Genomic DNA, 15,567 nt, shown 5'->3' on the forward strand with positions numbered 1-15,567 from the left:
AAATTACAGTAAACAAATTACAACATGAAGTACAAATGAATATTTCAAATAAGAAGCATTATAGTTGTACAGATTTGTAGCATAACAATGTATAATGTAACAAAATGATCAATATACTATATGAAGTCATACAGTTTATTAATCCAATCAAATCGAATAAAATCAATGTTTTGTAGTGCAGAAACAGGTCATATGGTCATTAGACAAGTTACTGTGCATTCAAGAGAATGGAGTATTCTATTAGGTAATGTAATTAAAAAAAGAAAAAAACATAGTTTGATAGGGTCACAGGTTATACATTTATGAGATACAGTTATTCAATATTTATTTAGTTGTGGGTGAGTAAGTGGTTTTTAAGAAGAATCTTGAATTGATAAACAGACAGTGTTTCTTTTGTATTCTCAGGTAATGAATTCCAGATTTTTGGGCCTTTTATGTACACCTGGAGTATATGTGCATTGAGTTTTTACATAGTGTGAGATGGACACGGGGAACATCAAAGAGTGATCTGTGCCTTATGTTATGGTCATGTGTTCTGTTGAGGTTAGTAAGGAGAAGTTTGAGGGGAGGGTTTATATCCGAGTTAAGTGTTCTATGTATGTAGTAGGTATGATGCTTTTGTTTACAATTCTCAGCATAAATTATTCATTACTTCTCTATTTATGATGGCATCTCAAGGTAGTCATCAGAAATGATTAAACTCAGTGAACATAGTATGTCGATGGTAATAATATGGCTCTGGGCCACATTAAATATCGTGTAGCTATGAGCCCAGGCAGACTACATACCTACATTATTATTATTATTATTATTATTATTATTATAATCATGGGGGAGCACTAAACCCGTAGGATTATACAGCGCATGTGGGGGGTGGAAGGTAGCCAGACTCGATTCAGGGAACCGGAGCACAGAGCCAATTCCCCAGATCAAGAGCCCCTCACCAGCATCAAGGAACCTCCCTTGAGGGGGCCTACATTATTATTATAACTGATAATTATACTTATGTGTACTTGTACCTAAGTATGCCTTCACTCAGGGGGCCATTTCTTCTAAAAATGGTATTACACGAGAATGGGAGTGTTTCTCTTTATTGATTCTACTGTGTCAACTTGGAGACAACTTGTACACAATGTAAAGTGATGAAAACCAGACGCGTTCGTCTGGTTTGTTTACATTATGTGTGGGTGGGGTGGTGATGGTTGCCCTGGCTGGATTCCATACTTCCCAAACCCGACTTCCTACAAATAAAACTCACCTCTCACCCTACATTAACCCTTTGACTGTCGAAAGGCCCAATCCTGAAGTGTCTCCTGGTGTCGCAAAATATTCGAAAAAAAAAAATTATCTTTTGTTATGAAAATGTTAAGATTATTTTTCTGATTGTTTTAGTCCCCAAAAAAAAAATTTCCCCATCAGTACTTACCGAGATATAGAGTCCTGAAGTTTGCTGAAATTGATCTGCAAGCGGCAACAGCAGCGACTGCCGCTCACCCGGTAAACTTTGATTTACTTGTATTCGATGGTTTCTTGTTTTTTTTCACTATTTTATTTTTTCACATAACTTTTGTGGCCTGTGAGACCAAATTATTGTGCAATGTTCAAATATACACTTGTTGAATGTAACACAATTATAGCAAAAACACTCATATCATTATAATGTTGCTAAAACTTGTTTACGCAAACAAACAATGTAAACAAATGTTTATTACGATTGTTTTATAAAATACGTATATACATATGTACAATCACTGGACACTTTTCTAGAAGTGCTGTAGCTTGTGGAATTCTTTGAAACATGGGTAAAAGCACAATGGTGTCTTACACTCCTCACACATAAAACGAGTGTCTCTGCGCTTTTGTGGGCATTTTGTGGTATGTCCAGAGACAAAACACCTCTTCTGAGCAATTTTCTTGGCAGTAGTAGCAGGCAGTGGTATGGGGTAGTGATCACCAGGCCTCAGACGAGAGGACATGTGTTGATAATTTCGTGGGCGCTGGTCTATTGCAGGTGTTGTTTCTTGGTACTTGAATATTATTTGTCTGATGACTGACAAACAAAATTCACCATATTTGGGTTTCTTCTTGGTCTTCAACTTATACATATTATAAGCATTCAGCATGGAAATGTCAAGAAGATGGAAAAACAGTTTTATGTACCACTTATAACTCTTGCGGACACAGTCAGCAAATCCAATCTGCATGTCACATTTGTCCACTAAGCGCATATTGAGGTTGTAATCCATCACAGCTGCAGGTTTTACAATGGGTTCATTGGTCTCTCTATTCTGCTTGCCAGTTTCTACCATTTCGTGTCGGTGAACTGATGTCAGCAGTGTGACATCACGTTTGTCATGCCACTGAAATGCCATGATGCCATTGGCAGCAAACACCTGCACTTCACCTCTACGACTGCCAGCATCGAACCTAGGCATATGTTTACGATTTCTACGCACTGTGCCACACACATCTGTCGTGTTCACTCGCAAGAAATCACTGAGTATAGGGCTTGTGTACCAGTTGTCAGTATATAAAATATGCCCCTTACCAAGATATGGCTCCATCATTGTTCTAACCACATCACCAGAGATACCCAGTAACTTTCTGGTATCTTCCATTGTTTTACCGCCAGTGTACACCATTATATCCAAAACCAGACCAGTTTTGCAATCACACAGAACAAATAACTTTATACCAAAGCGTTTCCTCTTGCTTGGTATATACTGCTTGAATGAGAGTCTTCCTTTGAACAAAATCAAAGACTCGTCAATAACAAGCTTCCTGAAGGGATAAAAATACATACAGCACATTTGTTTCAGGTACATAAACACACGTCTGATCTTATATAACCTGTCGCTTCTGTCAGGCCTGGTTTTGTCTGAAAAGTGTAACATACGTAACAGTAACACAAATCTATTCACTGGTATAATGTCACTGAAAGCAGGGGTTGAAATCAGGCGGTCTGTCGCCCAGTATGTGTTGACACTATGCTTATACACATGTGGCATAAGCATTCTTGTGGCAAAGAACAGATACATCTCTGCCACAGTTGTGTCCTTCCACTGGTGTAGGCGTGATCTTGGTGACAGAATAGTGTTTGCCATGGTGTACTCATAGTATGTATTGCTTTCCCTGACAATAATGTCCATCAGGGGTTCATCAAAGAACAACTGAAAGCATTCCAGTTCAGTGGGATTGTTCCCAAGTGTACACGATGGCCGTATTCCACTTTGTCCTCCATCAAAGTCATGGGGATTGGGAACAAACTCGTCATCTTGCTGCCAATCCCAGATGCAGTCAGCTGGTGCGTTCTGGATATTGTAATGTGGTTGTGCAGGTTGTGGTTGTGGGAGTGTGGGGTCGGGTGAGGCTGGTTGTAGTTGTGCAGAGTCAGCAGCGCGGGTAGTAGCGTGGCCTGCTGCTGGTGTCACATGACTCGTGCCACCATCGCTATCACCACCACCGCCTGCTGCCTCACTTGCATCATTGATACCCATCGTAACAATATCATCATCTTCACTATCAGGACGTGGTGTAGGGCCGCGGGATGTGCTCCGAGATGTACTCCTTCCTCTTGGAAGAGCATATGGCAGACTACCAGACCGCATGCGACGTCGTATATACTGCCTCTTCACTGGGGAATATTCACCCTCACTGTCACAACTAGAACTGCTTTCAATAACCTTGAAATCACTATCACTATCACTTGCACTGCTCACATCTGAGTCTTGTACATGGGCAAATAGTTTCCTCTTTCGTCCTGGTACGGGTGAACATGAACGAGCCGGCCCAGCACCTGAGGTGGAAGGTTGTGGGTCATCTGGGTTTTCATCACTAATTATGTTATCCTGGGTAATTTTTTTGGTCACACCCACTTCAAAAACAGGGAATTCACTTTCACTGACACTATCATCACTGTTTGAGCTATCACTTGGGAACAAAAGACCTCCAATCCGCCGAGGAGTGAGGAACTTCTTACCACGAGGCATGGTGAAAATGGACTACCAAGATGGCGTTCCCACAATGCACCGCTGAGTCCCAGATTTTTTTCACAGGGTACACACCGGCCACTGAGACCCATTCTCTCTCGTGTAGGCCTACCAGCCCTCTCCCGCATGATTTGAAGCCGCTAGAATTTATGCGTATAGATACGTCAAACACGGTATCTCCCATGACGTATGTATACGACCGCGACAGTCAAAGGGTTAAGACTACAAATGTTTTAAGGTAATTAATGAATGTACTGTATATGTATTTCATCATTCTGGTGAGCTTTAATTAAATGTAGTATATTATGTGTTGGTGGGGTGACCTGGCTGGCTACCATACCTCCCAAACCTGACTTCCTACAAATTAAACTTGCCTCTCATCCTACATTAAGACTACAAATATTTTAAGGTAAGTAATGGGTGTACTGTGTGTGTATTTTACTTTTTATTGTTTTTAATGCCTAGTTCTATTGCTATCTTAACCCTTAAACTGTCCAAACATAGATCTACGTTTTTTCAACATTTGAATGTAAAAAAAACAGATTTTTTTTTTTTCACATTTGAAAGCGTGTTAAAAAACTTTGATCTACTTTTTTTTTAAAAAATATGTAGAAAAAAGTAGATCGATTTTTGGAGCACTACGCATGTGAACGTAGATCTATGTTTGGACAGTTTAAGGGTTAATATATGTTAGTGTCAACATGTTACCTGGCATTTATAAGTGGAAAAAATGGCGTTCTGCTTTCCAGCGATGTCTGCTTTCCGGCAGTAGCCTGGAACCTAACCTGCCATATAAGTGGGGCCCTACTGTACAGATATGAATGAATGTATTAATAATTTTCTAAAAAAAAAAAAAAAACTACCTCGATAACAAGCATTGCCCTAAAAAAAAACTAAACAGATCACAGCTAAGAGACAACAGTCCCTGGCCAACACCCAGCATCCTTAACCCTTTGACTGCCGCAGGCCCCTTTCTGAAACTGTCATTCTATGTCGCAAAATTATTGAGAAAAAAATTATTTTTTCTTATGAAATGATAGAGAATCTTTTCCCGATGGTAATGACGCCAAAAGTTCGAAATTTGGTCGAAAACTCACGGAATTATGCTCCCGCGAAGTTAGCGGTCTTGGCAACATATACGTATCGACGATTTCGCCGACTTTGAGCCCTGTTTTTAGCCAATTCCGTTGTTCCAGTTGACCAAACTCATAGCTATTTCTTTAGAACTCCATTTTATCTATCAGTTGAGTACAAGAAACCGCCCATTTACCGATTTAAACTACCCAATAAAGTTGTCAGAAATTGGCAATTTGGCCAATTTCACACAAATCAAAAAAGATGCCAATTTCAAAATAGGGTCCAGAATAAACAAGGTAGACATTCTTGGCACTAAAATAACATATCTTCTGTTCATTAGTCACATCTCTAGGCCCCTCTTATATTACTATTGCTTTTTATTTTGATTTTTTATTCATACAAAAAAATACAAAATTTACTGGTATGCAGACTACTGCATTATTTTATAAATGGTATAAATAATATCAGTGCACAAGTGAAAGAATATTAGACTCCCCAGTTGACATGTATTGGACGTGTGGTGTGATTTGCTTACTCCTGAACATTGGTAAAAATCGAACATTTCCGCTAATTTGAGCTCAGTTTCCAGGTCGTTTTCATCGTGAAAGTAATGACAATCATCTCTATTTCTGTAATATGTTTTCGATTTTATCACCTAAGATCATGAAAACGAGAATACAACGATAAATACTATACGAAAATACACCTCAAAGTCGGAGTTTTAATCCAAAAAAACAGTCAGAGTTTTTTTCTTCTCATTACACACTGTGTGCTGCAGGATTTTTTTTATGTGGTGCACACTGACCACACAGGCCCATTCTCTCACATGTGGGCCTACCAGCTTTCTCCTGCTTGATTTGAAGCCGCTAGAATTTATGAGTATATATACGTCAGAAACAGTGACACGTAAGACGTATTTATACGGCGTAAACAGTCAGAGGGTTAAATCCATTAACACAAAACACTTACTATATGAAAAACGGTACAGAATGGGTCAGATAACTAGAGACCATTCTAAACGTTACTCGCCAGTCCTTTCCAGCCTGATAAGGTCAAAAAAATTGTATTATGAAAACAGATTACATAACATAAAAGGTGATATGAAAAAGACCTGGAAAACCCTATCCAAAATTCTAGGAACTAAAAAGATATCCAAAAACAAAACAATCAAATTAACAAAATCTGATGAACCCCTTTTCTCACCAACTGAAATGGCAAACAGACTCGATGTTTTCTTCTCCACCATAGGAAAGAATCTAGCAAGCAAAATCCCAATGTCAAACGCCTGTCCATCAGACTACCTAACGGTCATCTACCCGAATACACTATTCCTAGCCCCAACCAACTCAACAGAAGTCTCACTCATCATCAACACCCTCAAAAACAAGGCAGGAGACATAAATAACTTACCACCTTTTATGTACAAAAAAGCTTCAAAAGTACTGCCACCAGTAATTGCAACATTCTTTAACAAATCCATCAATCCTTCACCTTCCCAGCAATTCTCAAAATAGCGAGGGGTCACCCCGATCCACAAAGGAGGTGATCAAGCAGACTTCAATAACCATAGACCAATTTCTAACTTACCTCTGGCCTCCAATATCTTTGAAAAATTAATTCATAGACAGATCTATTCCTGCCGTGTCTCACACAACATACTAAACCCCCTGTCAGTTTGGATTCAGAAATAAAAGCACAAATGATGCTATTATACACATGCTGGAACTAATATACATTGCTCTTAAGAAGAAAGATGTCCTGCTGGGAATCTTCATTGATTTACATAAAATTTTTGATACTGTTGACCATGATTTGCTGAATGTTAAATTAACACACTGTGGTATAAGAGGGCACCCCCTCAACTACCTAAAGTTATACCTTAGTAACAGAAGCCAATATGTGTACACAAATGGAGCATACTCTTCCACTCGACCAATCACAGTCGGTGTTCCACAAGGAAGTGTCCTTGGCCCACTACTCTTTCTTATTTACATCAATGGCCTACTGAATGCATCACAATTACTGAAACCCATATTATTTGCAGATGGCACTGTATACATCTTCTCTCACCCAAACCCAGTCATACTGGCCAACACTGTTAATGCTGAATTGCAGAAAATGTCTACCTAGATGATGACTAATAATCTTGCCCTCAGTAATGACAAAACCTGTTTCATTCAGTTTGGAAACAGAGCTGCAAATGTTCCACTTAACATAATGTTAAACTGATTACCCATCACAAGACTTGCAGAGGGAAAATTCCTAGGAATCCACCTTGCCAGTAGCCTCAAATTCCAGACACACATGCAACAAATTTCCAAGAAAATCTCCAAGACATTAAACCATGGGTGAACCTTGGACTTTTTTTAATCATGCCACATATAACAAAGTACAGAACTGTTCACTTATGTTCTGTATCGTAAACACTTGATCTACACATCCCCTTCCCTTTGTAACTCTGCCAGGTTCTGAAATTACAAATCCATAGATATGCTGCTTAAAAAATTAAAGAAATGTCACTTTTATAGTGATGCTTTTGAGCATAATTACATGAGCATAATTACAGGGTTGGGGAGAATTCAGAACTACCATGTATCTCTTAAACTTATTTGAACTCCTTATTGACTGCATTATTGTCTCATCTACTGCCTTTGTAGTATTTTACTTCTCCTTTCCTTATCATTGTATGTCTTACTTACCTCCCATCTTAATAGAACATGCTCACGTGAACCATCTTCTAAAGTTTTCCAATATGGTCAGTTTTCTTTTACTCAGTTAATATATGCACCAGTCAATTATCTGTTTTAATTTCAGCCAGCGCTTGGTACAACATTGGTGGGGATAAATTTCACAGTTCTCAGTCATCTGTTGATCACACTACAATGAAAATTAAAATTTTACCAGCACTCTCCGATAACTACATGTACCTGGTAGGTAGAAACTGCTGTTTTCATTCCTATTATACCTAGTGTAGCTGTTTGTATTTAATAACTGAGGAGTTTAAATAAATAACTCAACAGGAACATTAGTTAAATATTTTTCTGTATACTCAAATTATTTGGGTATAGGGGTATCTTATTACTGTACATGTTGAATGCTGTACTGTATACAGAAGATTAAAGAAATGTGACAAAATATATACATACTCTATATGAGGTTTGAGGGTTTCCTGGGAATTATTTATTCCCAGGAGGCCCTTCAGTAAAAATCATGTACAGTGGAACCTCGGTATACAACCAGCTCCCTACTCGAACGAAGCTCAGCACTCGACCAAACAAATACAACCTGCCAGAACTTTGCTGTAAACTATTTCGTGTTTCTTCACATTTTTTGGTGTTTTTTTTGTATTTGTAAAAATAAGTCACCATGGGGCCTACGACAATTAGTAATAACAGCCAACCAAACAGAAAATTGGTTGGGAAGAACTTGTTCAATGCTCAAACAGAGCAGCACTCGAACAGTCTTCTGGAATGAATTAAGGGCGCATACTGAAGTTCTACTGTAGTTTTATAATTCTCATGTTCATGTACTGCAAACCTGTTGCTAGTACAGTCTCTCCTCACTTAGCAGAGTTCCATTCCTAAGAGTAGGTCAGTAAACAAATTGGTCATTAACCCTTAAACTGTCCAAACGTAGATCTATGTTCACTTGTGTAGCGCTCCAAATATGTAAAACATTTCGAAAAATGCACTCTTCATTTAAAAAAAAAAAAATTTTTTTAAATGAAGAGTGCATTTTTCGACATGTTAGAGGGTAAAAAAAAATTTTTTAGGGTTGGTACTTACCGAAATGTAAGCCCATGAAGTTGGTGCTGGATGCTTACCTGATGGCAACATAGACTCCTGCACTTGCAAAAGTGTTGCCGATATACCTTTTTTCTTGTTTTTATTTTAATTTATATATTTTTTTATGTTCTGATAATTACAATTTAAAATAGTTCTTGTGATTTCGTAGCCAATCTTTCTGACACTAATATTAGATACTGAAATAGTACTCAAATAGTCACAGTCACACCGACAAGTGAACATTTTCACCTGCCTGGGTCATTTACTATTGTCTAGAAATATATACAGAGTATTTATAGGTTCCAGCAATGTTTTAGACACACTGGAGTATACCTTGAAGCATGGTGTTATGACAAGTGCTGGTAAACTGCTGACAGCCCCGTGACACTTGATGAATGCGCATTCAGGGAACCCTCACTTTGTTTTCACCTACACACAAACATTGTCTGTCTGTCTGTCTATCTGTCTAGCTCTGCTTATCTGTCTGCCTGTATGTGTCTGTCTTTCTGTCTGCTTGTCTCTGTCTCAGGGAGCGGCTCATAAAACTGTTGGTTTATGAGCCGCTCCCTGATTCCTAAGCAAGTGAAAATGCATATTGCCTCATGGTTATTTATGTCTTATGTCTACAAGCACAGTATAGCACTTTGACTGGAATTTTTGGGTTATCCTGGGTAATTTACACTCTAATAACTATGTGTACATGTAAGATAGATATAGACAGATATAGTATATAGATAGACGGAGACGTAGGCGGACGGATGGAGACACGCATATATAGACAGAGAGACAGCCAAAGCCAGCCAGCTGGCCAGCCTGCCAAACACATAAGAACATATGAAAGAAGTAACACTGCAGCAGGCCTACTGGCCCATGCAAAGCCAGTAGGCCTTGCATGGGCTTAAACCAATGACCCACTTAGGTCACATTCACTGAAGGAAGGAGCACAGCATCAGACCTAGTAGCACAAGCTGGTCAGGTCCAATTCACACCCACCCACACCCACTCATTTATTTATCAAACCTATTTTTAATTTCCTCTTAACACCAAAAGTATGAAATTTGATGGAAAACTTACGGAATTATGCTCTCACGAAGTTAGCGGTCTCGACGATGTTTACGCTTCAGCGATTTTGCCCACTTTGAGCCCTATTTTCAGCCAATTCCAGTGTACTTGTCGACAAAAATCATAACTATTTCACTAGAACTCCATTTTTTCTATCGAATGAGTACAAGAAACCACCCATTTACCGATTTCAACTATCCAATACATGTACAGTGGTCAGAAATTAGCAATTTTGCCAATTTCACACAAATTTCAAAAGATGCCAATTTCCGAATAGGGTCTAGAATAAACAAGAAAGACATTCCTGGCACTAAAATAACATATCCTCTGTTCATTAGCCATGTCCCCATGCCCCTCTTACATTCTTTTGCTTTCCACTTTGAAGTTTTATTCTCACAAAAAAATAGAGGATTTACTGTTATGCAGACTACTGCATTGGTGTAGAAATGGTATAATAATATCAGCGCACTTGTGAAAGAATATTAGACTCACTAGTTGATGTGTATTGGACGCATAGCATGATTTGTTTACTTTTGAACTTTGGTAAAAATCGAACATTTCTGCTACTTTGAGAGCAATTTCAAGGTAGTTTTCTTTGTAAAACCAGCCAAAATCATCTCAATTTCTGTAATATGTCTTCCATTCTATAAAATGAGACCAGGAAAACTAGAATACAACAATAAATACCATACGAAAATACAGTGCAAAGTCACTGCTTTAATCCAAAAACACGGTCAAAGTTTTTTTTTCTCATTACGTACTGTGTGCTGCAGGATTTTTTTATACTGCGCACACTGACTACATAGGCCCATTCTTTCATATGTAGGCCTACCAGCTTTCTCTCACTAGATTTGAGGGCACTAGAATTTAGGCCTACTAGTACGTCAAAAGCCCTGGTGCATAAGCCGTACTAGTACGGCTGAAACCCTGAAAGGGTTAAAAGGGGAGTGTTAATGTGACATAACATCAGTGAATCCCTGGTGGTTTGCCACACCATTTGCTCTACCTGGCACTTAATTGAACTGGTGCTCCCGCAAGGTACTAAGTGGCCCCGGATTTTTTTAATACTGCACACACCGAGTGTTGTGGAAATTATAAAAGAAATTATAAGAAATACTACAAGAATTGACTGGGAAAGTATAAACCAAGAGCTATCAGACGTGCACACCCAAAATCTCCACCAGTGCCTAGAGAAGCTAAATATAGAAGCATGCAGGGTCTGTATTAAACGTGTACCATTGAGGGAGGCCAGAAGAAAATCAAATATAAAGAGTGAGAGAGTGTAGGAGATGGTACATAAGAAAATGGGTTACTGAATTGCTTAAGAACACAGATATGTTGCAACAGAGGAAAGATAGCCTTAGCTGAGAGATCACTGAATTAGAGCAAAAACTTGGGATGTTATACCTCACAGAAGAAGTACAAAGGGAACAAAAGGCCATACAGGATATTGCAAGAAACCCAAAATATTTCTATTTCTATGCAAAATCCAAGCTAAGAACTACATGGAGAATTGGACCATTATTGAGAGGAGATTTGTATACTGACGATGAACAGGAAATGAGTGAAATTGTAAATGAATGGTACGAGTCAGTGTTCAGTAACCCACTAAGTGACAGCAGGGTAGAGAATACAGAAACATTTTTCACTCCAGCAGAAGGCCGCTCAGACCAACTAACTGGCATTAATACAGATCCCATAGATTTCGAAAAAGAAATGGATAACAGGCCCACTTATTCAGCACCTCGACCAGATTCATGGAGTGCTCTTTTTATAAAGAAGTGCAAAGCACAGTGAAACTTTGGTTATCAAACAGACTAGTTGTTGAACAAATCAGTTTTCGAACCGATTTGTTCAATTTGGTTTTTGTACGTAGTCTTGGTTGTCAACCAACAGTGCTCGGATCACATGATCTCCAGACAGAGTCCACAGTGTGGGTCTCGGTATAGCAACTAATGTGTGTGCTGTAAACAACTCTTGAGCTCTTCCTGTGCATTTTGTGACCTTTTCTTGTTTTTTGCAGTTTTGGTGCAATTTTTTATTGTGAGATAAACCATCATGAGTCCAAAGAAGGATAGAGATGAAAGCAAAAAGAAAACTTGTGATGGATAGATGATGGATATAAATGCACTGGAAAATGTGCAAAGGAGGATGACAAGGCTGATCCCATGTATCAGAAATCTTCCTTATCAGGATAGACTGACGACCCTGAACCTGCACTCTCTAGAAAGGTGTAGAATTAGGGGGGATATGATTGAAGTGTATAAATGGAAAACTGGAATTAATAAAGGGGATGTAAATAGCATTCTAAAAATATCTAACATAGGCAGGACTCACAGCAATTGCTTTAAATTGGAAAAATTCAGATTCAGGAAGGTTATAGGAAAGCACTGGTTTGGTAATAGAGTTGTGGGTGAGTGGAACAAACTCCTGAGTACCGTCATAGACGCTACAACATTGTGTAGTTTTAAAAATAGGTTGGATAAATGCACGAGTGGGTGTGGGTGGGTGTGAGTTGGACCTGACTAGCTTGTGCTACTAGGTTGGATGCACTGCTCCTCTCTTAAGTGACATGTCTGACCTCACTAGGTCAAGGCATTGGCTTAAGCCGGTGGGAGAATTGGAGCTGCCTTGCATAGGCCAGTATGCCTGTTGCAGTGTTCCTTCTTTCTTATGTTCTTGTGTAATAACACTGAGTTTAAAAAGGAAGTTATTCAAAAGTATGAAGATAGGCTCTGTGTGGTTGATAAGGCAAAACTTTTTAGTAAATCAAAGTCTTCCATTAGCACAATGCTGGGCCAAAGGGAAAAAAATAAAGCAATTGTCCCTGCAATAGGCACAAAAGTGATATCAAGGCAAAGGCCACAAATTATTGAAAGAGGTTGAAAAACTCTTGTTAATTTGGATAAACGAAAAGCAGTTACATGGTGATAATGCTTCAGAGTCCATTATTTGTGAAAAAGCGAGGCAGTTGCATGATGACCTCCTGGAAAAAAAAAAAGTGCTGAAATGCAATTCTTCAAGGCTAGTAAGGGTTGGTTTGATAATTTAAGGAGACAAGTGGCATTCATAGTGTAGCTAGGCATGGGGAGGCTGCCACTGTTGACATTGATTGTTGAAAAGTATGTTGCTGAATTCCAAGAGTACATAGAAGCTGAGGGATTTCTCCCCCCAACAAGTGCTTAGGGTCAGTACTTACCGAGATATAAGACCATGAAGTTGGCACTGGATGCTCACCTGCCGGCAACATCAACTCCTGCCGCTTGCAGAAGTGTTGCCGATATACCTTTTTTTCTCATTTTTATTTTAATTTATATATTTTTTATGTTCTGATAATTACAATTTATAATAGTTCTTGTAATTTCATAGCCAATCTTTGTTCTGACACTAATATTAGGTACTGAAATAGTGCTCAAATAGTCACAATCACATTGACAGGTGAACATTTACACCTGCCTGGGTTATTTACTATTGTCTAGAAATATATACAAAGTATTTATAGGTCCCAGCAATGTTTTAGATACCCTGGCATATACCTTGAAGCATGTCATTACGAAAGGCATCCCTATACTGTTGACAGCCTAGTGACATTTGATAAATGCCCACTGCTCCAGCTAACCCTAGCTGTATTTGTTATCACTGTTACACACAAACATGTCTTGTGTCTCTGTCTGTCTGCCTATCTGTCTGTCTCTGTCTGCCTGTCTCTGCTTATCTGTCTGCCTGTCTACCTGGAATATAGGATATCAAACTCCTTGAAGAATCGTGTTGTGACATCTGTTATCAGCTCGGCGACATTTGATAAACGGGTGCTTGGGGGAACCCTGGCTTTATTTGTTTTCAGTGATACAAACATGTTTGTCTGTCTGTCTGTCAATCTATCTATCTATTTATCTATCTTTGCCTGGAATTTTTGGATTATCCTAGGTAATTTACACTATGTATTATTTTAGGTAATTTACACTATGTATAATAACTGTACTTATGTGTACATGTGAGACAGAGATATAGATAGATATATAGATAGATAGATATATAGATAGAGATATAGACAGAGATATAGACAGAGAAACAGCCAGAGACAGCCAAAGCAAGCCAGCCAGCCAGCCTGCCGAATACATAAGAACATAAGAAAGAAGCAACACTGCAGCAGGCCTACTGGCCCATGCAAGGCAGGTACATGTCACCCCCCCCTCCCCTGGCTTAGACAAATGACCCGCCTAGTCAGGTCACATCCATTGAAGGAAGGAGCATGACATCAGGCCTAGTAGCACAAGCTAGTCAGGTCCAACTCACACCCACCCACACTCACTCATGTATTTATCTAACCTATTTTCACTTTCCTCTTACAATGGGAGTGTTAATCTGACATAGCATCAGTGAATCCCTGGTATTTGCCACACTATTTGCTCTAGCTGGTGCTCACTTGAACTGGTACTTCCACAAGGTACTAAGTGCTCCCAGATTTTTTTAATATTGCGCACACTGAGTGCACAGACCCATTCTTTCATGTCTAGGCAACTCAAGCCTATTGTGCCAAATTTGAAGGAATGAAAAATAAAACGATCTACATTTGGAGTGCTACGTGTGCAAACGTAGATCTACGTTTGGACAGTTTAAGGGTTAAAATAGAAAGCAAGAGTAATATAAGAGGGGCCTGGAGATATGAGTAATGAACAGAGAAAATTATATTTGAGTGCCAGAAATGTCTGCATTGTTTATTCTGCACCCTATTTTGAAATTTGTGTGAAATTAGCCAAATTGCCAATTTCTGACCACTTTATTGGGTAGTTGAAATCAGTAAATGAGCAGTTTCTTGTACTCAGTCGATAGAACAAATGGAGTTCTAGCGAAATAGCCATGAGTTTGGTCAACTGCAACAATGGAATTGGCCATAAATAGGGCTCAAAGTGGGCAAAAATCGCCGATGCGTATATATCGCCAAGACCGCTAACTTCATGAGAGTGTAATTCTGTAAATTTTCCATCACATTTTGTACTTTTGGTGGCATTACCATTGGAAAAATATTCTCTATCATTTCATAAGTGTGTGTATGTATGTGTGTGTGTGTTAGTTAGTTAGTTACCATTTTGTCCTAGGCACATGTCGATTAGACACTAGGCCTGTTGTATATGCGTGCTTGTGTGTGTGTGTGTGTGTGTGTGTGTGTGTGTGTGTGTGTGTGTGTGTGTGTGCGCGTGTGTGTGTACGTGTGTGTACTCACCTAGTTGAGGTTGCAAGGGTCGAGTCCGAGCTTCTGTGTATGTGTGTGTGTGTATGTGCACGTGTGCGTGTGTGCACATATGCGTGTACAGCATAAGAACACGTGTCTACAATATGTTATTAAACAGATGTTTGTGGGTCAACACATGCCAGTGACCAACCACGAAGTAAAAACATATGTTCCAGTACCGTCTGACATCTGTTCTTCATTGCTACTCTAATTGATTCTGCATTTTACACACACACAGAAATAAAGATGTGTAAAATATATCCAAATTAATCGTAAACTCCTGGAGACAGTGTGAAAGGCCCAGAGCTGCTACCCAACTCCCTCACGTGATTTTGTTATCATATATAGGTGAAAACTTGCAGTGAGTTGCATTTAATGGCTAGTCTAACATTCCAAAGTCGACATTGGGTGGCAAAATCAA

At 39.0% G+C, this 15,567-nt stretch overlaps 1 protein-coding gene across 7 annotated transcripts in view; it reads left to right on the forward strand.

Moving 5' to 3' along the window:
- Nucleotides 1-15,567, forward strand: part of tzn (tenzing norgay) — an 87,025-nt gene that overhangs the window by 33,748 nt on the left and 37,710 nt on the right. For 6 of the 7 annotated variants that reach the window (XM_053793287.2, XM_053793302.2, XM_053793314.2 and 3 more), the window contains one exon: nucleotides 7,881-7,996. In XM_053793287.2, coding sequence (XP_053649262.1) covers nucleotides 7,881-7,996 — 116 coding nt within the window. Of the gene's footprint in view, nucleotides 1-5,555; nucleotides 5,614-7,880; nucleotides 7,997-15,567 lie in introns of those variants that run through there. The other variant, XM_053793308.2, reaches the window with a different exon arrangement.

The sequence above is a fragment of the Cherax quadricarinatus genome, chromosome 20, assembly GCF_038502225.1.
Source record: "Cherax quadricarinatus isolate ZL_2023a chromosome 20, ASM3850222v1, whole genome shotgun sequence".
Classification (NCBI taxonomy): domain Eukaryota; kingdom Metazoa; phylum Arthropoda; class Malacostraca; order Decapoda; family Parastacidae; genus Cherax; species Cherax quadricarinatus.